The sequence below is a fragment of the Chinchilla lanigera genome, unplaced genomic scaffold (genome assembly GCF_000276665.1).
Source record: "Chinchilla lanigera isolate Chin_1 unplaced genomic scaffold, ChiLan1.0 scaffold00002, whole genome shotgun sequence".
Classification (NCBI taxonomy): Eukaryota; Metazoa; Chordata; class Mammalia; order Rodentia; family Chinchillidae; genus Chinchilla; species Chinchilla lanigera.
The window spans coordinates 53,992,698-54,018,370 of record NW_004955403.1 but is presented as its reverse complement, the minus strand read 5'-3'; the positions used below and the strand labels follow the sequence as shown (position 1 = coordinate 54,018,370).

The 25,673-nt window shown below is 52.3% G+C and overlaps 1 protein-coding gene across 1 annotated transcript in view; it reads left to right on the top strand.

Moving 5' to 3' along the window:
- Agpat5 (1-acylglycerol-3-phosphate O-acyltransferase 5) overlaps positions 1 to 13,370 on the top strand; it is a gene marked incomplete in the record, with an annotated part of 47,363 nt that extends 33,993 nt beyond the window's left edge. The window contains 3 exon segments of the mRNA XM_013514614.1: positions 7,717 to 7,875; positions 9,422 to 9,545; positions 10,918 to 13,370. Coding sequence (XP_013370068.1) covers positions 7,717 to 7,875; positions 9,422 to 9,545; positions 10,918 to 11,143 — 509 coding nt within the window.
- Positions 13,371 to 25,673: the final 12,303 nt, after the last annotated feature.

Here is a 25,673-nt window from a genome sequence, read left to right as displayed (position 1 = left end):
TTTGCCCATTAGGTCTGATGTTGGCAATAAGTTTGTCATGAATGGCTTTTATCAGATTGAAATATGGTCCTTCTATACTTACTTTCTACAAACGTTTTTGTCATCATGAATGGATGTTAGATTTTGTCAAAGGTTTTCTCTGTGTCTATTGAGATGAAAATGTGGCTTTTGTGTTCATGATATGATGAATTACATTATTGATTTGCCTATGTTAAACCATCCCTGCATCCCTTGGGTAAAGCCTATTTGGCTGTGGTGTATGATCTTTATGATAAGTTGTTGTATTCTATTTGCCAGTATCTTATTGAGGATTTCTGCATCTTGTTCATTAGAGAGATTGGCCTATAGCTTTCTTTTTTAGTGGAGTCCTTGTCCTGTTTAGGGATCAAGATAATGTTAGCTTCTAGGAATAATTTTATAAGTATTCTTTCACTCTCGATTTCATTAAAGAGTTTGGGGATTCTTGGTATTAGATCTTCCCTGGAGTTCTTACAGAATTTGGCTGTGAATCTGTTAGGTCCTGGCTTTTCTTGGTAGGTGTTTTGTTACTGCTTCAATTTAATTTCATTGTCTGTTATTAGGTTATTTGGGATTTTCAAGTCTTGCACATTCAATTTTGGTAATTAATATGTGTCTAGGATTCTCTACATTTCTTCTGAGCTCTTCAATTTTTTGGCGTGCAGGTTCGTGCAGTAGTTGCTAATAATCTGGGTTTCAGCAGTATCTATTGCAGTTTCAACTTTTTCACTTCTGATTGCAGTGATTTGAGTCTTTTCTTCCCTTTTTTGGGTAAAATTAACTAAAGGTTTGTCTTGTTTATTCTTTGAAAGATCCATCTCTGATTAATTGACCATTTGTATTGGTTTCTTAGGCTTGATTTCATTAATTTTTGTTTAGATCTTTATCATTTCCTTTCCTGCACTAGCTTTGGATCAGGACTGTTCCTGTTTTTTAGGTTCTTGAGGTGCATTATTAGCGTGATGTTTGTGCTCTTTCTGATGTGGGCATTCTTAGATTTAAACTTCCCTCCTAGGGCCTCTTTCATTGTGTCTCCTAAGTTCTGTTATGTTGTGCTGGATTATCACTGGGTTCCAGTAACTGCCTAATATTTTCCTTGATTTCTTCTGTGTCCTATTGATTATCCAAGAGTGTATTGTTTAATTTCCATGAGTTTATTTCCTGTGGTTTATTTTGCCTTTGATTTCAAGTTTCATTGCACTATGACTGATAATATGCGTGGGATAATTTCATTTCTTTTGCATTTACTTAAGCATGTTTTATTGGCTAGTATGTGATATATTTTAGATTAAGTCCCATGTACTACTGAGAAGAATGTGTGTTCTCTTTTGGGGTAGAATATTCTATAGGTGTCTATTATGTCTGTTTGTTCAAAGGTTTATTTCAACTCTGATATTTCTTTGTGGATATTTTTTTGTCTAGCTGATATATTTGTGATAGTGGGTATTGAAGTCTTCCATTACAGTTGTGTTGGTACTTATCCTATTTTTTATGTTGAAAAGTATTGTTTTTTGAAGTTGAGTACGGCTGTGTGTGCTGCATCATGTTTATGATTGTTCCGTCTTCCTGTTGAATTGTTCTTTAATCAATATGTAATGACCTTGTTTGCCACTTTTGATCATTTTTTCCTTAAAGTCTACTTTGTCTGAAAATAAGTTACTTCTGCTTTTTTCTAGGTTCCTATTGCATGGAATATTGTTTTCCATCCTTTGATTTTGAATATGTGCATTTCTTTTTGAATAAAATGTGTTCCTTGTAAACAGCATGCCATTGGGTTTTGTTTTTGATCCACTCTGCCAGTCTGTGTCTTGATTGAGAAATTGCAGTCTTTCACACTGGGCGTGATATCTGAAAGGTGTCAGTACATTCCTGTCACTGCGTAGTTTTCCTCTTGCTGATTCCCTTTTTCTAACCTCTCTGTTTAATTGCTTATCTCCCTGGTGTGCTGTGACACTTTTGGCATTGTTAGCTTCATTGTCTTTCTTCCCAGGATAGCCTTAGATTGGCTTTGGAGTACTGGTTTGGTGGTCATGGATTTCTTCAGATGTTCTTTGTCCTGTACATACCTGCTTTCTCCCACGATTTTGAAAAACAGTTTTGCAGGATATATCAATCTGGGTTGGCAGTTGTTTTCTTTTAGGATTTGCAATACTTCATACCATAATCTTTGTCCTTAAGGTTTGTATTGAGAGGTCTAGTATAGTTTACATTTATAAGTGATTCATTACTTTTCTCTAACAGCTGTTAAGATTTGGTCCTTCTGTTGGTTTTCTGGGATTTTGCATAAGCTGTGTCATGGAGAGGGTCTTTGCTATTTGGGGTCCTATATGCCTCACTTATCTGTCTGTTAAATTTTTCTCCCATACTTGGGAAATTTTCTAATATTTCTATAAAGAGTTATTTTATGCTACTTGTGCTGTCTTCTGATGTTTTACTAGTTCCTATTTGTCTTGGTCTTCTTTGTGTCACTTAGCATCTGTTGGATCCATTTTTCATGTTGTTGTGTTGTTTTTAAGCTATCTTGGAATAGCTGGTCTCCAGGGGCAGCCTGTCTTTTAGCTCTGCACTCTGTGCTCACAGTGGTTGTTTCAGCTGCCCATTTTTTCAGTAGATTTTTAATTTTCTGAATTATTCTTTGGTCCCTTTTCACAGACTCTTAACTCTTTGATAAACTGTTTGTTCGTGTTTTGTATCATTTTGTTTTAGTTCAGGTAGCTTTTTGTTAGTATTCTCTCCAAACTTGCCCATTTGTATTAAGTCAGTTATCTGCTTTGTTCTGTCTTCTCTGAGCCAATCACCTGATTGTCTTTTTATTCCTTTGCCATCCTTTCAAATAATTTGGTTCTGTGGTTTCTGATTTTGTCCACCTTAATGTTCTATGGATCAGCTTTGGGGGAGTTGGGAGTTTTTACGGGCATTTTGTTGCTTTGTCTTCTCATGTCTGTATTGGTTTTTAGTTTTGTTTTGTTTTTGTGCATAGTTTTGCGGGTTGATTGCAGTGGAAGACTTTGTTCCTGGTATGGAGACGTCTTTACTTAGGGTCTGATTTTCAGTGATGCATTTTGCTTCTGTCCATGATCCAACCACTTCTGTTTATTTGGGAGGGGAGGAGGTGGTGCATTTGGCCCAGCACCCAGTTCTCTGGGAATGAGCCACAGTATTGTTAAAGATACAGAGGCAATCCAGATATTGGCATAGAGAGAAAACCAATTAATAGCAATAACTGTGCCACCTTGCAATACCAATGAAATCAGCACCAGTAACACCATCAAAGACAGACTGGATATTGACATACCTAGGAACGAGGAATGTGCCACCTTTAAAGACAGAAAGGAGATCTAAAATTACGGTATAAACGGTATAAACACTTAAGAAACCAGATGTTGACATAGCTGCTAAATGTAACAGCTTTGCTACTAAATGTAACAACTTTGCCTCCACTAACAATTGAACACTATTTAACAGCAATAGCATAGAGTTAATTAGCTGTCTAAAAATTCATAAAGATTAATAGCTGAATGAGGAAGGATAGAGCTGAATGATGAACTGGAGATTGAAAAAAATGGAATTTGAGAAAATAATCAATAGAGGCTAAGGTGGAGGAAAGAAAAGTAAGATAAGGGACCGTATTGAGGAGTAAAAGGAGATTAATTGTATTGAAGCAAAGTAACAGAAAGGTAAAAACGGGGTTGGGGATGTGGCTCAGTGGTAGAGCTCTTGCCTTGCATGCATAAGGCCCTGGGTGTTCTATCCCTGCACCACAAAAAAAAAGAAAAAACAAGGAAAAACAAGATAAAGAAGAAAAACTTACAGCAAAACAAAGATGAGAAAATTTTTTAAAAAAAGAATTAAAAGGACAAAAGAAAAGAGGAGAAAAAAATCCAAATCCTCCCCCCAAAGAAGAAAAAGGAAAGGGAAATTTTTTTAGTAAAAAAAAAAGGAAAAAAAATGACTCTGCATTTTTGAATAAGCGGTTTCTTTCCAGGATCTGCAGGTTTGTGAATTAAGCCAGTCGCCATTTTCTCTGCCTAACTTCGCAGCTGTGGGTTTGTGAGGTGTCGTCCTGCCTCAGAGGCCGCTCTGTGTGTACCGACTGTGACAACTGTCCAGGCCGAGGCATGTCTGCACCCACGTGGTAGAGGGGAGGCAGCCAGAGCAGTGGTTTCTGCTGCATGTAGGCAGCAGGCTGGGGTTCAGGCCGGCTACTGGACTCAACGCCAGAACTTTCAGGTCCAGCCACTTCCGAAAGCCACATTTGCTGGGACTGGTTTCTCCCCACAAAGGCTGGGGCCCATGTCTTTCCGGCCTGAGCTTAACTTCTCAGCAGGTTTATGTCTAACCTGCACTCACTCCACAGCTGTCTCCTGCGGCTGTCTGTCTCACCCAGTCACTGTGGGAGGGTATCACTGGAAACCCTGAAGTAGAATTGTTCTGTACTTGTCGTGCGCCTCAGGTTTAAACAGATAACTCCTCCCCAAAATGAAGCCCGGTAAACTCTCTGGCAGTGGGATGGGTGCAGCCCTGAGCTTCTCCAACTCTGGCTGCTGTGAGGGAGTCCCTTGGGGTGTGAAACCCCATGCTCGCCGTGCGGTTCACAGTAACTGGGCTTTTCTGGTGGCGAGCACTGCCGGCCAGGTCTGTTGCTCCTGCCTGGAGCTGCTTCCAGTGCGGGGCTCCTTCTCTGCCTGGAGCTGCTGGCTGTCTGGGGCTCCTTCTCTGCCTGGAGCTGCTGGCTGTCCGGGGCTCCTTCTCTGCCTGGAGCTGCTGGCTGTCCGGGGCTCCTTCTCTGCCAGGGTGTTGGCCTTGTCCACAGTCAGGTCCATCGGTCGGTCCTCTGCCGCCCTGAGCCAAGAGGAAACAATGTAGAGTGGGCTTGGCTGTGGCCAGGGCACCGAATGCACGGGCACGGCGTTGGCAGGGAGCGTGCTGAGTGTTGCACGGGGCTGGGTTCCCAAGTCCCCTGATTCTGGCCATTTTGGAGGCCATGTTTCCAGCGGCTTCTAGAATGTCCTGTCACCTCAGCGTCTGCATGCTTGGTGGGAACTCGCGGTCGCTTCCTCTCCTCTCTGTGCTGGGGACGTGCACGTGCAAATGCTTCCTGGCTCTTCCCCCGGCTGTGCCCTCTGCTCCTGGCACCGCCTGACCTGTGCTTTCCGGGGCACGAGCCTCCCTGAGCACCACGTTCATCTGTGTGCTTGCCTCAGTGTCGGCATCGCTGACCACACCTCCCCTTGTCGCTTACACGCCTCCGTCCCGCTTCAGCGCTCACTGCCCGTGACCGAGTGTCCTGAACCAGTGCTGAGACCGGAGTGCTTCGAGGTCACTGGAGAAGCCTCAGCTGACCCTGCGGAAGCTGCCTGTGGCCTGGTGCCGGCGTTTGCCGTCCAAGCCCTCCCCACTCTGAGCTGCTCAGACCCCACCGCCTCTGGCCCCCCAGTGCCGCCTCCTTCTAAAGTTTCCACCAGTGAGATATGAGTGACTTAAAATATATTAAATGTGAGTTTTTATAGTCTGAGAATATTTTGCATCTCATTTGAGACACTCATCCTTGTACTGCAGTTATTTGTTTTTTTATTACCTCAAAAACCTTTTTTTGTTGTTGTTTTGAGGCAGGTACTCACTATGTAGTTCAGGCTGTCCTTGAACTCACCATGTAGCCCAGGCTGGCCCTAAACCTGCAGTGATCCTCCTGCCTCAGCCTCCCAAGTACTGGGATTACAGACGTGCACCACCATGCCAAGCTGCTTCATTAACTTCTCCCCCTTTATAGTTTTAGGGTAGTATCTTGCTTTTTACTAACTACAGAGGAGAAAAAGTCCTAAGCTAGACATTCTAAAGTCTTGCTGGGTATGGTTACTTTTCATTTTGCTTCTCTGAGCTCAGTTAATTACTCTGAGGAAGTCAAGTGCGGTAACATATTAAGTACGTTGTAGACTGAGTTCTGTGTTAAGGTGTAACATTTCCTACGTAGATCGCCAACATGTCCAGCCTGTTATATTTATGGTGTTCCCAAAGTACACTACAAACTGCAGAGCTTGAGTTACACACACCACGGGCGGAGGGTGGACCCCGGTCAGAGGGTGAGGTGCATTGTTTTAGTAGGAGGTGGAAGTTGGGGTGCTGCAGAGATGGGAAGAGCAGGGCCGCTGCCAGAGGAGACTCTGGACCCCCAGCAGGAAGGCAGCCAAGCGCGCGCCTCGTGGGTCAGGCTCAGGGCCATGAGGAAGCCCCTTGGGGCAGCCGGAGCAGCCCGTAAGGAACACCTTGCCATTTGGGTTTCCGTCCCCTGAAGTGCTGGCCGGTCTCTGTGTTACTGTGATGAAACTGTTCTGCTGGCGATGACTTGGGCTTTCAGGACGAGTGCCAGGTCGCGCTGCGCAGCTGGAAAGCCCCAGTGCAGCGGCAGACGCCCTGCCTCCCTGGGGAAGGTACCTGCGGGCGGCGAGGCGGCTGGTGCTGTGCCGCGGGGGACGGCCGTGGTGTGGCTCACACCGGCAGGCGGGCGTGCGCTCTGTGCTTCTCCGACCTCTCCCTCGGACGCCTCCTCTCGGGGCTCCTGCGGGTGGCACGGAACCCGCGTGCTGCTGGTGGTGCTCCTCAGTGCCTGGCCCGGCTGCCCTCCATGGGGTGTCGGCCTGCCCTTCGCCGGGGGTTTCCTCCCTGGGGCACCTGGGCCGCCACAGTGTCTTGCTGTGCTTCGGTGGCTGTCCCGTCGGGAACATGCAGGGCACGGTGAGGGGAAGAGAATTTAACAGGAAAACGTATGTAACGTCATCAGAGCTGCTCCCGGTGTGTTCCTCAGAGAGGAGTTTTTAGATTGTTACCTATCACCAGTGGCTGTTGCTTACTGTCCGTCACGACGCTGCTGTTTCCAAACCTTCACTGTCGTTTCGCTTTCGTTTGCTTGAGCGCTGTTTCCACCTGCTGACTGACTGACAGCGTTGTAGTGTTAGACGCTGCACGGGGCACTGCGGTGTGCCGCTGTGGACCATGGACGAGGAAAGCTAGCGGGGCTGTAATGGCAAAGAAGGAAGGGCTAACGGCCTTGACAGGCGGGGTTCCCCAGCTTGCTACACTGCTCAGACTTGTGTTGTACATTGTAAGGTAAATGCTCTGCCTGGGATTTGGGTCAGATATGTGACTGTGGGAACCGTTGTTCCCACCCCAGCCTGCATCCCCAGTACAACACACACACACACACACACACACACACACACACACACACAACCGTGGACCAGGAGTCAGAGAAATGAATTGTGCTCTCTTAAAACATCATGAGTGACTGTGGGCAAGATGCTGCCGCCCTTACACGGCCCTCAGAATCAGGGCTCCCCCTGTCTGCCCGTGGCAGATCCTGGGCTTCCTTGGGGCTGGCGCCGACAGCTGCCGCCAGGAGTGGAAGGTTATGAGCTAAGGTGCAGTAGTTCGGGCAGCAGTCCGGCTCCCGGCGTCTGTGCGTGATGTGCTACCTTGAACGCAGTGAGGAGGCACTCACTGAGGGCCACCATCCGCTGTGCGTGCAGGTGCTCAATGAGTGGTGAGGACCGACGTGCATTTAATAGAAAGGGAAAGTGCTTTCAAACCCTGAGATCTGAGATTATGACACTGAGTACATTTCTGTTTGTGAAACCGAAGAACAGTGTAGATGTTGGACCTAATGTATTCCCAAGTACTAACCATGCTGAATGTCTTTTCCAGGCCTCCCAGTATTAAAATACGTACTGACACCAAGAATAAAGGCAACGTATGTTGCTTTTGATTCCATGAAGAATTACATAGATGCCATCTATGACGTCACAGTGGTTTATGAAGGGACGGACAAAGAGGGCCAGCACGTGGAAACTACGAGCATGCCCGGTGAGTGTGCTCTCAGAGGCCGCCGTGAGTGACCTCGTGCACGCCTCTGTCAGGGCCTTAGAGACGGACGTCACCAGGGCCTCGGCCCAGCTCAGCCTCCTGAGTGAGTGGACAGCGGCAACTTAAGTAAGAGACCAGTGCTGTGGTTGTAGGGTGTCCGGAAGGGCCAGAACGCTTCCTCTCAGGAGTGAGACAGAGAGCTCCACTGGGCAGCCGGTATTTATCTGGGTTTCAAACAAAGGAAGGTGACACTGAGGCAAGTGCAGGAAGTGAGCAGGACCTTGGGAGTCAGTTCAAAGGTTTCTCCAAGCGGTAAATTTGCCAGTGGAGAGAACTGTTCGATCTCTAGGGTTGGCAGCTTTAATGCTGTGGAATAGGGAGTGTCGCAGCCTGTGTCCTCGGCCACCTCAGCCGTGGTGTATCTTGGCTTCAGAGCGCCGTGAACATGAGCTTTTCCAACACAGCCGGAGGTCCCTGTGATCAGCAGCATCACCCTGCATAGCCTGGGCTCCCACAGAGCCTGCGTTTTAAAACGAGGGCAGTGTGCTCCCTGCATTTCCTTGACGGTTTCCTGAGGTGCTCCTCACCTGTCACAGTTGACATTCACTGCTCGTGCTGACTGCGCTGTACCCTGGCTGCCGTGTAAGCACCCTGGAAGCCTCTACCCTGGCCTCTTCCCCAGCATGTACGCACAGGCGTGGGGAGCGCCGCAGATCAAAGGGGCAGAGCAGGCCCTGCTGTGACACTGAGGTGTGCGCTGACTGCCTGTGCTCCTCTTTAAATGAGTTTGCATGGGATATTTGTGGCATTTAGTGCCATCTGACAGTAAGAAAGATGCCTTTTTTCTTTCTCAAATAGGTACGAGGTTTTTAGGACTTAGAGGTATTATCTGTGTCACCTGTAACAAGAAAAAGAGTTCTGAATGAGCAGAATCATTTAGGAAAGTACAAGCAAAGACAGTCCTGGCTGCAGCGGGGCAGGCCTGGGGCAGGCAGGCAGGCAGGGCAGCCTGGGCACCGCGTCTCCTTCCTGATCCGTCGTGCAACCCGCGTGCGAGGCTGTGGCAGCTGCCGGAGGTGCGCTGCGCGCTCACGCTTACGGTGCTTGTGTCCAGGGCACTCGGCCGCTCAGCAGGTGAGTGTGCTCTGAGGGCGGCCCTTTGGAAGGCACGGGAGAGTGTTTTTAGTGTGCAGAAGCAGACCTCACGGGGCACCCAGATGTCAGCAAGGGTGGGAATCATTTCAGCAGCTGTGCCCCAGCCACCTGGGTGTTGTCCCAGCACTGTTAAATCGCCTGCTCCTACACTGTGTGTGCTGCCTGGGGTCAAGGTTTACGGAGGACAGTGAGAGAGTACAGTTGTCCAGTGGTTCTTCTGTCTCATAATAATAAGATTACTTCACTGTAGCTTGGGGAGAAAAACTTGGGATTGGAAGATGTAGAAAGCAGCTGCCCACCGTGGAGAGCTGGGCCTCGTTTTCATTGGACAGATAACGTTATTTAACCATGGTTTCCAAAACATTAAAAAGGCAAATTTCCTCTTTGTTAGAATTCCTCTGCAGAAACTGTCCAAAAATTCATATTCACATCGATCGTATCGACAGAAAAGACATCCCAGAGGAACAGGACTCCATGAAGAGATGGCTGCACCAGCGCTTTGAGAAAAAGGACAAGTGAGTAGCCGCGCTCCCGCGCTGCACCTCCGTCTCACTGAGCATGCCGCTCGAGACGGATTGCACCTTTCACCACCTTCCACTCGAGCCAGACCTCCCTCCACGCGGCCCTTTCCGTGGTTTACACTTGGCTTTCCCAGTCGCTGCAGAAGAGCTCACTGCGATGGGCCTGTCCCCGGGTGTGAGACAGAAAAGTGAGCAAAAGCCCACCCCGCCTTTCCCACGCAAGGCCGGAGCGCAGGGCAGGGCGGGGCTTGAAGACCAGCAGCCACAGCCCGCCTGTCCAAGCGCCAGCTGCGGGCATGGGGCGGCAGGCAGCGGCGGGGCAGGCCCGCTCCACGCCGTCTTCCCTTGTTGGTCTGCGGCCCCTGAGCTCCTTCTGGTGCTGCCCACGCTTCTGGCGTGCTCATGGTGCTCTGGGACGCGTGCCAGTGTTGGCCCAGGCGAGCTCCCTGGGGCCGGCACCGCTGACCTGGGCCGTGGGCCTCCGCTGTGAGCAGCTCGGGAGCATGCGACGCCTTAGGCTTCCTCCAGGGGCCCCAGGGCTGCTGTTCCTTTGGAGAAGTTCTTCCTTTCCATGTGTTTCTTAGACTCTCTCAGAATTAGTCCTCCTGGGCTGCCTTAAGTGAGAATTACTGAAAACGTAACATGGTGAAAATGAGTTTTCATGTTCAGTTTTTCTGTGTCACTGACACAGAGTTGGACATGACCTATTTTATTAAGCCAGCCATTCAGGGCCTCTTTGGCTATGGAAAAAATTTAATTTAAAAACTAAGATCTGTGTACTGATGTGAAACTTGTTTTCAGAAAAAAGACTGAAAAATGTGTTACTATCTCACTTAGAACTTTAAGCTGTAAGGCAATAGAGGAGGCACTTTCCTGCAGTTTGCATTTGTAGTTACTGTATTGTGTGCTGCTGCTATCATCCTTCAGAGGGGAGAATGAACTGACCTCGTGTTCCTCTCAGACTACCCTCACACTGCCAAGGCGGGCGGGGCCTGGGGCGGGGCCTGCCGTCCCCCTGCTGCTGGCCCTGACCTTGGTGGCCTGGAGCTGGGGGCGGGGAGAGCAGGCCTGACAGGACTGAGCAGGGCAGTGTTTGTAACAGTCCTCAGCAAACGCTGGGAGACCTCGTGTTTTGGAAGGTGTCGTAAAGCAGCAGTGATGCACTGCAATGTGTGTGAAGCATCGAGGAGATGCTGAAGGACTAGAGCCCTCTTACGCAGTCTCGGCTCTTTCCTCTGCCAGCCTTGCTTTCCGGGACCCTGTGCCTTTCCCAGCACCGAAGTACCCGGCAGGTCGCTCGTTGAGCTTATGTACTGGAATACTAAAACAGGAACTTTAAGTTTTACTGTTTTCATTCTGGGCACAGGTTACTTATGGAATTCTACGAATCACCAGATCCAGAAAGAAGAAACAAATTTCCTGGGAAAAGTGTTGATTCGAAACTAAGCCTCAGGAAGACTTTACCGTCAGTGTTGTTCCTGAGCGGTTTGACTGCCGGCCTGCTGATGACGGAGGCCGGGAGGAAACTGTACGTGAACGCGTGTGTCTGCGGGACGCTCTTCGGCTGCCTGTGGGTCTCCGTCAGAGCATGAGGGTGGCAGTCCCTCACGGACAGCCCGACACGACATCCACTTGCTTCCTGATTCAGCAAGGAGTGTAAATAAAGCCTTGTTGATTGAACAGCGGGTAAAATGGAATTTATACAAAAGCCAACATGCATTTGATTTTGGGCAAACTTTTTTTAGCATTAGTGCAGGAGCTACTGAAAAGGTCAAAGCTAAGTGGAGTTCATGCTGTTCTTTACATATCCCATGAACTAATGTCACCTGACAGCTGTTAAGACTGTAACTCGCTATTGCTTTCTAACTCAGATGGCATATTTTAACATTACTTTGTAGCATATTTCATTATATTTGTTACTTTCAATGTCTGACAACTTGACAACTCCAAACTGTCACCACGGAGGTGTTCCGCCTCACTGTGTAACCCTTGGCTTTCTGCTTGGTGTCTGTGAGTTGGTGAAGAAAGTGCATTCACGTGTCCAGACGCCCAGGGAAAAGGCAAGAAGTGTTACAGGACAGAAGCTCTGTTCAGTGTGCATTTTTATTGTATTGCATCGTTAGCTGGTTTTGCTTCATATTTGCAAAATAATTACCACTTAATATGTGTTGAAATCACTTAATTTGCGTACCCTTTAGTCTGCACAAAAGAATAAGGTAGAAAATGTCAAAATGAAGTTTAATTTAAAATTGTAACTGATGCATTGCACCAGAACTTTAAATTGCCTAGTTTTTGAAGGGTTAAACTGTGCTATTAGCAATTCCCAACATCTGTGCCATAAGTGCTTAAAATGCTAAGGTTTCCCGTTACCTTCTATAGCAGAATAACCAGCGTGACCCTCTCTCTGTCAGATTCTGAGCCTGCGGGGGCGGAGGTGGCGGGAGCCTGCCGGCGCCCTGCCGGGGTTGCCTGGCATGTGCCTTGTGCCCGTTGCTTTCTGATTTAAGCGGCTCGCCCGCCGTGGCGGTCACCCCTGTGCCGCCCGGGGGCTTCCCACTGTGCCGCCCTCCCGGCCTCCTCCGTGGTGCTGCGTGCAGTGTGGGGACACAGGGTCGCCTGGTCCGCTTTGCTCTCCCCGGCTCTGGGGAGTGAGCTCGGGGCTGCAGTGGCAGCGTCCTGCGTTCGTCCCTTGAGAGAAGTTCGTCTTCCTGCAGCCGTGCGCGCGGAGCGGGTCTGCTCGTTTCCCGTCCTGGTGGGGCGCGGCGGTGATCTGTGTCTCCCAAGCCTGGGCTCAGGAGGCGGCACACCCGTGCAAGGAGGAGTTCTGGGAGTCTGACCTGCCCTGGTTTATGTTACAATATGAACATGGTTGTCTGCAGACCTTACAATAACATTTCTGCTCACTACTTAGGGGTTTTAGGTTGTTTTTTTGTTTTGTTTTGTTTTTTGCAAAATTATATCAGTGACCCAGATGAAGTGCACCAGTGGACTTATAAAGAAAATGAAAAAAATAACTGAAGGAAATTGTGTCTGACTGTGTTATATCGCTTTTCCCAAGCCAGAAAACAAGCCATCTCTTGTAGTACCCTTGGAGAGTCAGGTGGTGCGAGTTGCTTTCTGTGTGTTGCCATGTCTGTACGAGGATTCAGACCTGTTCCCGCAGAGTACAGCTAGCCTAACTGGTTAGGGATAGGTGGGGGACAGGTCAAAATTGCTCAAAGTGCTTTCATGACAAACTAATTTTCTCTTTTTTGAAAAGTGAAATTTAGATCAACCCTGTGTCTTTGTTAAATACATTTTTAAACAGTGCTAATTTCAGAGCTTATTTCTGACAAGATCAAAATAAATGTAAGCAGTGATACTTTGAATATCATGGATATACTCCAGTTTTAAATTTTAAGAAGCAGTGTCATTGGAATTATGTGGAGTATAAGTGAATTTAACGAGGCAAAGTCACCTGCGTTAGGTCTCTTGAACACTGTTTCTTGGGTCTGTGCTCGTACACATCTCACAAAGGTGAGGAAAAACAAGGGTGTGGAAAAATTTTTGTATCAAGACGAAGTTTGTCTTTCATGTGTTGAGTTGGACTTGAGTTACCCATCTTCCAAAATTAAAATCTCTCTGCCTACCCATAAATCTTTTCATACAATATCATTTAAGCTTTTGTTTGTATTATTCTTCTTGATTTACAGCTTACTTATTATTTAACTTTTCTTTATAAGACTGCCATCAGGGTGCATGTTTGTGTTATATGCAAAGGGTGTATTTTGAGGGAAGCAATAAAATGAAACAAAATAAAGATTTTTGCCGTCTGATGTCTATGCTGTTTAACACTTTGTGACTCAAATGTTAACCAACAGTTTTCTGTTACATAACAGACTTAATGATTGGCTCTGTATTCTGAATTTATAATACTATATATTTTTTAAAGTATTGAATGAACTTTTTAAAACAATGCAACAAATAATGAAACAATATGATATTTTGGCTATATACACGTATCTATGTAGTTCATAACCTGTGGCCAGTATTAACTGCTTGGAACTGTGCAGTCATTCGGTGATCGGGAGAACGTGTCCGAAGTCTGAAACTGGCCAGCGTGGCGAGGAGAAGGGCCAGTCTGGCTGGCTCTTGTGCTGCTCTTGGTCTTTCAGCTCTCCTTTCCCTGTGATTTTTTCCCATGAGTGGTACCGATTTCTTTTTACATAATGTTATGGACTATAATAGACATGGTTTATATTTACAGTTTCTTAATAGGGCGGTGTTAAATGTCTGAATCAGACTGACTATTCACCAAAAAAAAAAAAAAAAAAATAGAATTATTTAGTTTCCCCAAGTGTAGTTATGTGACCATAAATCAGATTTATGGTCATCTCTTTTTCTGTGGTACTGGGGATTGAACTCCGGGCCTTGTGCGTGCTAGGCAAGTACTCCACCACTGAGCTACATCCCCAGCCCTCCCCAAGTGTAGATACGAATGTAGACCTGGCCTACGTTTGTGAAGACAGAAATGTCTATCAAATTAGTATTCTGTGTGTACAGTTGCGAACAGTAAAGAAAACAAATTTTAACCTGACCAATACTTTTAAATTATTTAGATTGAAGTTTGAGTAAAAGATTGTTTGGTCAAATACTCCAGATACCAACTTGTATGAAATTATGTATCTTTCTTCATAAGCAGATTTTTCTCTCCCTCTTAGGCCAGTTTTTATTAATGACACGTACTTTTTAGACTAAAGATTGTTACAAATGTTACTTAGTATAATTATGATTGTGTACAGTCTCGATAACAGCCAAGCGTTAAGATGAAATTAGTCCCTTGGTCAAACAGATATTTGGAAAGTTGAGATTTGATATTATATAGGTAAAAGTCCATGTAATTGAATTTTTGACTTGATTTAAATACTATGCATTTTTTTGTAGATAACTCATTTTAGAAGAGTTATGACTAAAACACTGTCTTCGGGATTTCATTTGACCTCTCTTGCAGTTTGTGTGTGATGAATTCATTCCGTGTGGCAGTTGGGCAGTCACACGGAGCGGTGAGAGCCAGCTTATCGTCGCTATGAGCAAATACGCGAGGACAGCAGCTCCAAGGAGGAGAGGTTGCAGGCCAGGGTCAGCTGTCCCATCGCTGTGGCGAGGTGAGGCAGGCATGGTGGCCGAAAGCGGGAGAGGAAGGAGCCCGGGACTGGACGTGTCGCGTCCCCAAGGTCACCCCATGACCCACTCCATTCACCTGGCTCGTCCCGTGCTCCGTCACCTCCAGCAAAGCCCCCTGCTGTGGGGTGCAGCCTGTCCTCCACACTGGGGCTTGTGGGAGGCCCTGGGCCGGGGCTCACAGCTGCTTGCTGTTGGGAGCAGGGCCTGTCAGAAGCGGCGAACGTGAGGCCTGGCTCGAAGGGTGCTTCTCCCTCACCTCCACCCTTCTCTGCTAGGCGCTGTGAGAGGAGCGGCCCTTCCCCTCCAGGCCTCCCTGCCGCCCTGCCTCGGAGCCTGTGGACTCTGGCTGGAAGCCTCTACAAACTGAACGTCTTTAACATGTGGTTGTTGGGTATCTGTCCCAGAGACGAGGGAAGTAACCAGGACACCATCAGATTATCACCTCGTCCGTGGAGGAAGCCACTGAAGGCGGAGAGCTTGGGGCCAGCCCTCTCGGAACACGGCGGCATGTGCGAGCCCTCTGAAGATGACTTGGGCACTTCCAGACCTAACGAGCCCAGAGACATGCCTGCCTGGGGAGTGTGCATAACTTAATAGCACCTGGTTATTACCCTACGCCAAAAGTTACTTTGAAGAAAACCTTTCCAAACAGCAGCTCAAGTACCTCTGTTGTGTTAGAGGAAATCGGACACCAGCACAGGCTCAGGAAGGTTCACTGGAGGCGAGGTCAGCGAGGGGCAGCGGGGCAGCTTCTCCATTGCAGCTGTCAGTTCGTGACTTTCCGTGTGGGTCTAGGGAAGGCGTGCCCCGCAGCTGTGAGTCCTCACCGCTGACAAGTGACAGGTGCTGTGGACTGTCTCCGCCCTGCGGCAAACACTTGACTAAATTACCTGGTTTTCTCATGGTATTTGTCGGAATAAATTCTGACTGAATATATTTCTGGGCTTATTGGTGCTTCATTAATTCAGCAAAAAAGGAAAGTACGAAATTCCAGTTATTTGGTGGTAGAAGATCTATTGGCGATGAGTTATTTTGTGTGTGTGGTAAGATGTGTGTTTAATCACCCGGTACTGCATGGTGTACTGTTCAGAGGTGCGCCTGGCTCCAGGACCTGCCAGGCTTTGCGGCACGCCTGCTGTGTGCCAGGCAGCACGGGTGTGTCCGTGGCCAGTGCCCACCCTGCCATGGGGACGAGCCCACGGCCGGCAGGGTGGCTGCTGCTTGGAGCTGCCGGCGGCCTGCAGGGGTCGGATCCTGTCTGTCGCTGCTTGCTGACCAGGCAAGGTACTGAAGTGGTCTTGCTGCAGGATCCAAGGGATCAGAGAGACCCCGGGGGAAAAGCAGGATCTGTTTCCAGCACTGTAGGTGTGCAGTCAGCTCAGCCAAACTCACGTCCGCAGTGCTGGGCGTCAGAACAAAGGGAATGTTCTAGCTTCGCATTTGGCGGGGGTGAGGGCAGGCCAAGCGAGGGTCTAGAAAAAGACAACGCGGTTGATAACAGCCTTTCAAGAAGACAGCCTCGTGAGTCCTGCGAAAATGAGATAGCTTAAAGTGTTCACGGCACACGGCTGCCAGCCCTGTCTGCACCAGAGCAAGGAGTCAGAGCGGCAGCGGAGGAGGGAGGCCCTGCAGCCCCGCTTCAGTCTCTGCCCTTAGCGTGTCACCTGTAAGGTCCTGGAAATCGCTGACCACAGAGATGGGTAAGACCAAGCGCGCCGACGGAGACAGCAGTGTGTGGTGTGCGGAGCGCGGTGGGGCTTGTCACGGGAAGAGCCACACCGCGTGTGCGCGTGCACACGTGTACACACGTGTCGGGTTTGCCCCTCGCATTTGCGGTGGTGAGGCCGAGAGGAAGGGGCTTGAGGCAGGGGACGCAGAGGGCGGCGCGGCCGGCAGCGCTGGCAGCACTCGGGCGGGGTGCGGGAAAGGAGGGGCGGCTCGGGCTGGGGACACAGGGCAGGACGCTGTCCTCCCTCCAAGGCAGAGCACGTCCTACGAACGGCTGAAGTGGCTGAAGCTCATGTGGGTTAAGGAAGCGGAGGCTCAGGCAGGTGGGCCGCACCGTGCCCTGCAACCCTGGGTGTGCCCCCCCCCCCCGGGCTTCTGGGTGACACCCTGAGCCGGGCTCTCTGCTGCCACTGAGCTGGGCACCGGGCCCTTCCCCGCTGAGGTCAGGTGGGCTTGGCAGGGTGGGCCTCTGGTAGGCAGAGATAAGGCACGGAGACACAGGGAGACCCTGGCCGGGAGCCGAGGAGGGCCCCTGGGAGAAACCAGCCCCGCCCACAGCTGCTCCAGGCTTTGGGCCGGGGCAGGCGGGACGCAGAGCTGCGCGTGGGCGCTGTGTTCGGGCCGCTCAGGGTGCCCCCTCCCCTGTGGGCCCCCCGTGCGCCAAGGCCACACGGACCCGAGCAGACAGCGCGGGCGGGCCCGGCAACCTTCGCAGCTCCTCATGCCAAGCTGCGGAGCCCTGCCCGCCCCCAAGGCCTCCCGGGCCGCGGCAGCGCCTGCCTGTCTGGGAGCGGAGACCTCTGCCAGCGGACTCCGCCGCGCCGCTCCTGGAGCCGCGCCATCAGGAGCTGAGCGCACGCGAGTGAACGGTGTATTGTCAGTTTACTCTCTGGACAGTGAAGGGAGATGGGTGTTACCTGAACTCTCCGGCGGGACCTTGTTTTCCGGTACCGCAGTCGCCCTTGGCAAACTCCTACTCATCTCTCGAAACCCGCTCAGGGCCCATCTGCTCCACAGGCTTCCCTAGCTCCCACGGCCAGTCCAGGCAGCCCCTTCCTTAAAACTACACCAGCCTCAGGGCCTCGGCTAGGGAAGCCGCCCGCCTTTGTGGGGTGATGCTGGAGGGGCTGAGGGGACACCGGGGCGCGGTGGGGGCTCTCGGAGGTCTGCTCCTCGTGCTCGGCGTGGCGCAGAGCCCGCGCTGGAAGGGTGGCCTGGTGCGGCCCAGTGGACTCGCAGAGCCGCTGGGACACGGCCGGCTGGCGCAGCCGCAGGCGGGGGACTCGGCGCTCAGGACAGGATGCAGGCCAGCACAAGGTCAGTGCCTCCTCCCTGAAGGGGGCCGGTGGCCAGGGGCTTGGGGACAGCTGTCCTGCCCCAGGAGGCCACAAGACCAAGCAGCCCGGCCTTGTGGGGCCTTCTGTCCATGTCCATGCGGCTCTGACGCAGTGTGGAGTGGACAGTGCCCTCTCGGGCTCCGGTCACACTGAGGGTGACCGTGCTGTAAACCTTTGGCTAAGCAGATGTCAGAGGCGCTGTTAAAGTTGAGTCCCCGCGCCGCCTGCCCCGCAGAGAGCCAGCTGCCCGCAGGACAGGTCATCTGTGACTGGCCTGGCGACCGCTTCAAGCCCAGCCCACAGCAACAGCAAACTTGGACCAACCCAGGGCATCACTGCCCTCAGGCCCCCCACACCTCAGGCCAGCTCCGCCCTGCACCTTCCTTCTGCAAACTGCTAGCACCCAGGATAAACCCCTGTCCAGCCCAGGAATTTGGGGCCACCTCGTGGCCAGTGAGGGAAAGACACTGCTGCTAAAGTTTGTTCTTTATTTTATTCTTCCAGGGTACTGGGGTTTGAATACAGGGTCTTCGCCTTCGCCCTATCCCCAATCCCCTTTTCTATTTTGAAACAGAGTCTTGCTAAGTCAATCCTCCTGCCTCAGCCTCCCAGCATGCTGGCATTAGGTGTTGATCCTAGTTGTTAAACAATGAATTTAAACACAAAGAAAAAGAACAAAACAGAAGCAGCAATCATAACAGTGCCCGTGTGCCTTTGGCACGCTGTTAACGTGACCACGGAGGACGCTGCGGCTGCCACCAGCCAGGCAGCGCAGTCAGCATGGTCTTGAGCCGATCACAGGCCGTGTGCTCTGCCGGCAGCCGTGAGGAGGCTCTCCAGCCCCGGCCACCCGCTCTCTTGATGTCCCCATGCTCTGGGCCCGGGGACTCCAGCACACTGCCCGTGACCAGAGGTCTCCTCTTCCTAGGGCGGCCGTCCCAGAGGGCTGTCCCTGACCACCTGCTCCTCAGGGCCCCCTGGGGCCGTCATGTGTGGGGCCCAGAAACTCTCCTTTTCAGCCGCTGCTAGGTTGCTGTGTCAGAGAAGAATCCCCGGGTGCACAGGACGTTGGCAGCGTCCTCGTGGGTTGCACACTCGAGCTCTCACGTGCCTGTCATCTTGCACACTCGGTTGAGACACACGACTGTCTCCGCACAGGCAGGGAGAGCCTTCACCCGGGGCCCAAACGGGCGCTGCTTCTGCTGCCTCTTTGAGCACTGGTGAAAAGTCACTCACTGCAGACTCGGAGCTGGGGGACGGTGTCTGAGGGCCACCCAGAGGGCACCACAGAGCCCTGGACTGGAGCCCCGCGGGGCCGGGACACGCATGGCATAGCTCGGGGCAGTGTTCTTCTGATCAGCCTTTGCCTCCATAAAACGTGAAGGGTCCGCTCCCAGACTCGCGCAGACTTGGCCAGGGCTGATGACGGTCTCGGGAAAGTGCGATAGAATGTCGCCGGAACACAGTGACACCCTGAGCAAACAGTCCTGCCTAAGGTCTGTGTGCAAATCCTGCTGTTGGTCAGTCTCGGAAGTCTGAAGAAATCAAGGTAGATTTTAAGTGTGTAGACTTTTTGGGAATGGGAACCTGTCAGCTTTAGGCTAAAAGTCAGAACAATTTCATTTTAGGTTTCTTTTTTAAACTCTTTTTGGATGGGGGCAGCGCGAACGTAACAAATGTGTGGAAGGAAATTTACATCTGTGGGGAGGCGTTCAATCGCCAGGCCTCCCCTGGGACGGGCGGAAAGATGCAGGCCGACTTTCCATCTGTGGTGCCCGCAGTTGCCCCTGGCTTGGGACCAGTCCGAATGCCGTGCTTGGGTGACGGCTTTCTTTCCACACGGAAAAACCCCAGTGTGCGTGTTTGTGGGGGTGGATCATGGCCATGGGGCCATTTCTATCTCATGATATCAGGTGCGTTTCCTGGTCCGTTTCCCCAAAGTGTGACCTAGGAATTTGCTCCCATGGAAATGTCAACCTGATAGAGCTGGAATTTTCCCCAACCCCACCACCTGGCAGGCAGGAGGGCCTGCTGGAGAGGAGCCACCCCTGGTACATCCAAGCTTCGGCTCAGGGTCTGAAGCCGGCGTCTGTGGGCATGCAAGGACCAGTGGCACAGGGATTCAGAGTCAGAGACCTGTTTTGTTTCACATCCTAAGTGCTTACAAACTGTGCTCTTGAGGATGTTGTTCTTTGCCAGCTTCTGTGTGTCCATCAAAAATGAGGTAATAAAAGGCCACAGCTGAAGGGAAGAATTATTATACACAGAAATCGTGTCACAGTATGTGGGGGGGAGGTGGACATTAGTGACTGAGATGACAAAGGGATTGTGGGAAACCCCTGAACAAACTTTTAGAACATTCTCAAAAATATGTGAAACACTTCCTGTTTCTCCCAGGAGATGGGTTTGTCGCGGGCAAAAATGTGTGGAATGACTTAGTCTATCTCCTAGAGCTGTCGGGGACAGTTACGGGTTGTACCCTGTGCCCTGGGAGGAAAAAGGGACCAAAGGCAGCCAGAGGCAGACTGGACAGAGAAGGAGCAAGCCCAGTGGGTTCAGACGGACGAGCTGCAAATCTGCGTTAGAATCAACCCTCCGATTGGGCAGCTGTGCAGTCGGCTGAACCCCTCACTTGGAGATGTGTAGGACACGAGGTGAGCCTAGAGGGGCAGGTGCTCGAGTGAGGTGGGTTTGGGGGGGAAAGTGCGGCAGGGTCTCACTTTCAGAGTCTTGCAGCTTCTGAGCTCAGTGGGCAGGGCCAGGTACGTGCAGGACCAGGGCAGAGTCCACACAACCCGGGACCCAGCTCCAACCGAGGTGGCTCCCCTTGAGTTCTCCAATCACTGCTGCAAGAGTCCTGTCCAGCCATGAGAAAGGAGCGGCTCCTGAGCCCCCAAGTGGCCTTTGAGGCCGTCCAAGTGTCGGTCAAGCCTTCCTGCTTGGTTACGGATGACTCACCTAGACGGAGAGGTGGTGTCCACGGAGATCAGAAAGATGGCGCCCGAGGAGGAGTGGAGCCCTTCCCAGGCAGAGCCAGGGGCTCGAGGGATGGTGCAAACCCAGGGACGCCCGGCGAGGCTGCTGTCAGACTTTCCTTCCTGGTCTGCTGGGGCCAGCAATGCCCTCACGGACACCGAGGCCTCCTGAGCACCACTGAATGCCCGACCATTTTGAGAGGACTTCTGATGCATTTTGACCCTGTGGTGGTTGATTGCTTGTTTCAACTTGAGAAGTTTAGAAGCTGAACTAAACTGGCTCGGCAATTCTACATCATACGGTGTAGAGGACCCACCGTAGGGCAGCTCATGACCTAGATGACATAAAAGGGAGACGAGGAAGGACAGAGAGACTTCCGTTCTTTGGAGCAGCTCGTCTTCATTTTCAGCTTGGACACCGTCTCCTGGCTTCTGGTGCAGACTCCTCAGCTTCCCCCTTGGATCTTTCAGCCTTCTGGTGTGGACTCTTCAGCCTCCTGATATGCACTTGCACGGACACTGCAGTGAGCTCCAGGCCCTGGACTGAATCCTTCGGTCTCCAGTGTGCCGACACCCTCTGCACGCTTCCTCATTCAACTCTGGCTGACTGTCAGAAGCCAATCTTGTAATTTCTTATACATTTGCATACCTTGCGATACATCTGCTTCTCTAGTAAATCCTGACAAATATACACCCCAAAGACACACAGTTTTATTAAGCTACAACCCAGTATGCGGAGGACATGCTGGACTTTCAGCTGCAGCAGAAACTGCTCAGTGGTTTGAAGTGCCCCCGAGCCCCGGGTGCAGGTCATCTTGCTCCATCGTCGTAGTGATGGACATGGACACTCTCCGCCCTCCGGTTCTAAATAAACAGCTTGAGAGAAACCAGGAGAGACGCAGACCTTCTGCCATCCTCGGTGCCCCTCGCCACTGCCCTCGCTCTGATGCGACGTCCGGGATGGGACAGGCGACGCCATCTCCAGGTTTTACCTGACTCCTCCTCAGCCCCCTCTGCAGAAAGCTGTCAGCAGTGAGCCCAGGGTCTCCCCGACACCGCAGCTCTGCTCCCCTTTCCTGAGCTGTGCCCATGATGCGTGCGGGGCCGAAGCCAGGCACAGGCGCCCCCTGCTGTTTACATCTTGCAGGTGTAACCGGGTCCTCCGCGCCCAGCCCGGGCAGAACTGAGGCTTCAGTGCCTCCCCCTGCAGCCTACTTGCCCTCTGGAGCATCTGCAGCATTCACACTCACTCACACACACACACACCTGCTTGCACGTCAAGACTCCACATGCTCACACCCCAGGCTCACCAAGTGCGTTCACTCACATCAGTGTACTCAACACACTTGCGCAGACACACACACACAGACACACACACACACACACACACAGACACACACACACACACACGATTCTTTCCAGGAACTTGCTGGTATGACCCTGGAGGCAGAAGCGCAGGAAGCTGGTGTCCCTGTGTCCAGGAGCTGGACAGCTCTCTCCCCCCCTCACCTTCCCTGTCTCCCACTCCCTCCCCGCCTCCTCCGACTGGGTGCCACCCATGAACGCAGATCCGCCTTCAGCCCCCGGACTCCAGTGCTGTTCACAGACACGCGGACGTGATACGCCACAGTGCAGGTCCCACCGCCAGAGCGAGGGACGGGTGAGTCCCCACCACGCTGCAGCCATCCTGGAGGACTACCCACCAGCACCGTCACCACCGCCCCATGCATCCTTAGCCCCCTCCCCCGAGCCTGAGGGTGCCCAGGGTGGGGGAGACGGCCCTCCATGTGCGAGCTGTCCCCTCTGCCTGAACCCTTAGCGTCCCCCTCTCCAGGCTGCACCCCGCTCCTGGGCGCATGCGCTGCACGTCTCCCGCAGACCCGAGCTCAAGCTCCTTTCCGGCCCTTCCCCCGACGACTGCGCGGCACTGCGCTGGACCCCGTGGGCCTCCGGGGCCCGGCTCCTCTACAACGCTGGTGCGGTCGGTCTGCCCTCCTGGGTGCTCTGGGCACGGGCTCCGTGGGCTGCGGGCGCCTGGCCTTGCTCTGTCCCGCTGCTCCTTCTCCTCCACCTTCAGCTCTTCCTCGTCTTCTCCTCCGATCCCCTGGGTGTGGTCCACACTGGCCCGTGGCCCCTGGCCTTGCACACCCCCGTGTGTACACGATTCCAGGGACGGAGAGGGATCTCCCGAGCAGACCTCCCCACAAAGACACCACTGCCCCTTCCAGCGCCAGCCGGATGCCAAGTGAGCCTTCCTCTCGCTCTTCCTGGACATGTGTGAGGTCAGCTGCGACTGCACTGAGCTGCCTTGGTGAATTCCTTTTAGCAAACACTGATGTCTGGATGGCATGCCTCTGGTTGAAGAGGCGTGTAACTGTACTGCAATCATTCGTCCATTCCTCTGCCGTTCCCAAGGACTGCGGCACCTCCTCTGGGGACCGTCTTGGTCATCTCTGCACCTCCAAGTCTCGGCTCAGATGCAGCAGTCTTGGGGAGTGTTTGCTGAGTGAATAAGGGTGCACACGGTGGAAGGCGGGAGGTGAGCCTTCCTGGCCGATATGTAGCACCTCCCCTTGCTGTCCTAGACCTGCTCTGGGGACCCCTCTTCCCTGCTGGCAGTGCCTGAGCTTGCATCTGTGGCACTGGGGGCATCAGCCTGGTTTGGGAGGATTCCTGAGCGAGTTTCAGGGGCGAGCAAGGAGAGTGCAGGCAACAGCAGCACAGCAGTCTTGGGGAGAGCGAAACTTGGGACGGGGTGGCGAGCCTTTGGAGAAGTGTCTGGGGGACCCGGGGTGGGTGCAAGGGCCCCAGAACAGAAACCTGGGTTCCGGGAAGGCAGAGCTGGGTTCCCTTCCTGGCTGTGCCAGCTGCCAGCTGGGGTGTGGGCAAATCCTTCAGTTTTTGAAAAGGGCACTTTTGTTACTGGTAAGGAAAGACATTAAGGCCCATTTGGAGGGCTGCCTGGAGACAGCAGCTGTAGTATCATCAGCACCGTGAGTGCCGGTGCGGTGATGGCTGTCACGACGGCCTGCGTGCTGGCAGCTAGAACTTCAGCCGAGGTGTTCACGGTCACCTGGATAATCGGACCCCAGACAGCGGTGACCAGGAGGAGCCTGGATTGTTCGAATCTCCTCTTCCCCTCTCCTGGGGATGATGAACCCCCTACTTGGCCCCCCGCCACGGCCCTCCCCCGCCCACGCCAGGTTTGTCCTTGTGTTCCGTCCCCAGGCACGAAATTCGGGCCACGTGGTGTGTTTTCACTGCTCCGATTTTCCATTCTCTAGGCCAAGAAGAATGGGGAGAGCATCCCAAACACTTCGCAAGGACGGCAACCACACAGCGCGGCTCCTACGGGCCCTGTCCCCGGGCGGGGCAGGAAGCATGTGGAGCGGCTGTTAAGGGGCCTGGAAACGGGCCGCTGTGTTCACACCTCCTTGAGCTGCCTCCGTGCTGAATCAGGCCGGAGCAATTGCTTCCTGTCTCCTGGCATAACTGCACAACCCAGGGCCTGGACAGCCCTTCTCGGTGTTTCCGGCTGATGTCACCTGCCAGAGCCCGCTGCACCCCAGCCCACCAATACCACCGTGTCCCCTGGGAGGGTGTCGTGCCGAGGTGTGGAGACAGTGCCTAGAGGTCCCTCTGTGTGAATCTGGCCACAGCCCCAGGCTCCAGGGAGACATTTTCCTCGGGACAGAGCGGGAATTAAGCCCTGCAGATCACCTGTGGAGAGCACCGCAGACAGATTATAGAATGGGATGCGCAAGTCCTTTTAGGAGATGGAGAACTCATTTCACCTGACAGCAGCTAGCCAGTCCCTGGACCGGGACTTCCCCGTCTGAGGAACCATGCAAAATAACTTTCTGTTCCTGGTGACTCACTGTTGTTGCTGCTGGACGGGTGGGGAGGTGGAGGAGGCCCCACTTGCTGAGGCCTCCTGTTGGTGCAGACTGTTAAACTTCCCAGTGTAAGTGGTGGAATGGCAGCTCTTTGGAGCAGAAACAGATTTTAAAAGACAGCTGTATCTTCAGCGGGGAGAACTCGGCCATGGAGCTGGACTCCGGCCAGTTTTTTTGCTCTAACTCAAAGATGAAGCTATTTTCTATTCTGATCAGACTCAGCGGTCCTGGGCACAGCGGCTTTGACCTGTGTCTCCCGGCTTCTGGGGAAAAGTAGGGCAGGGCCTTGGCGGGATCCTGGTGGTTTGGATGATCCCGGTCCTTGTGCTGAGCCTGAATCATCACTTTCCTTGGAGAAAGTAGACCCCAGCTCCGCTCCTCACCTGCCCTTTCCTTCTGGCTGAGTCAGAACCTCTCCAAACCTTTCACAGCTCACCCACCATGAAAACAAAGGCTCATAGCTGGGGCATCTGAAGCAGCCACCCCCAGCGGGGCAACTGGCTCAAGGCAGGACTGAGTGTCTGAGTGTGCTGGGGAGACTGTCACAAAGCACTATGGGCCAGGCTGTTATAAACAGCAGAAATTCGTCCCCCTCAGTTCCAGGAGTGGAAGGTCAAGTCCAAGGCCCTGCGAGACTCGGGGTCTGCGAGGGTCCTCAGGCAGCGGCGTCTCCTGTGTCCTCAGAGGGTGGAGAGGGTGAGGCGCCTCCCCAGGACACCTACAGGGCACTCCCCAGGGCCCACCCTCTGGAGCTGGTCACCCCTGGGCTCCCCGTCCTAATGTCTGCACACAGGACACGGACTTGGTCCACTGCAGCGTAGAAAGTAAGCTGGGGTCACCAGGTTCAGCACCACCTGCTCAGATCAGGTTGTGACGGGACCTCGGTGATGGCAGGCAGGGACCGTGGGCACCTGCGGGAATCTCGCATCTGACGGGTGAGTGTCCTCGTCTCGCACGGGGCGGGAGCTACCCACCAGCTGGCATGGAGGCGCAAGGGAACCCCGAGCCAAGCTGCATCTCCTG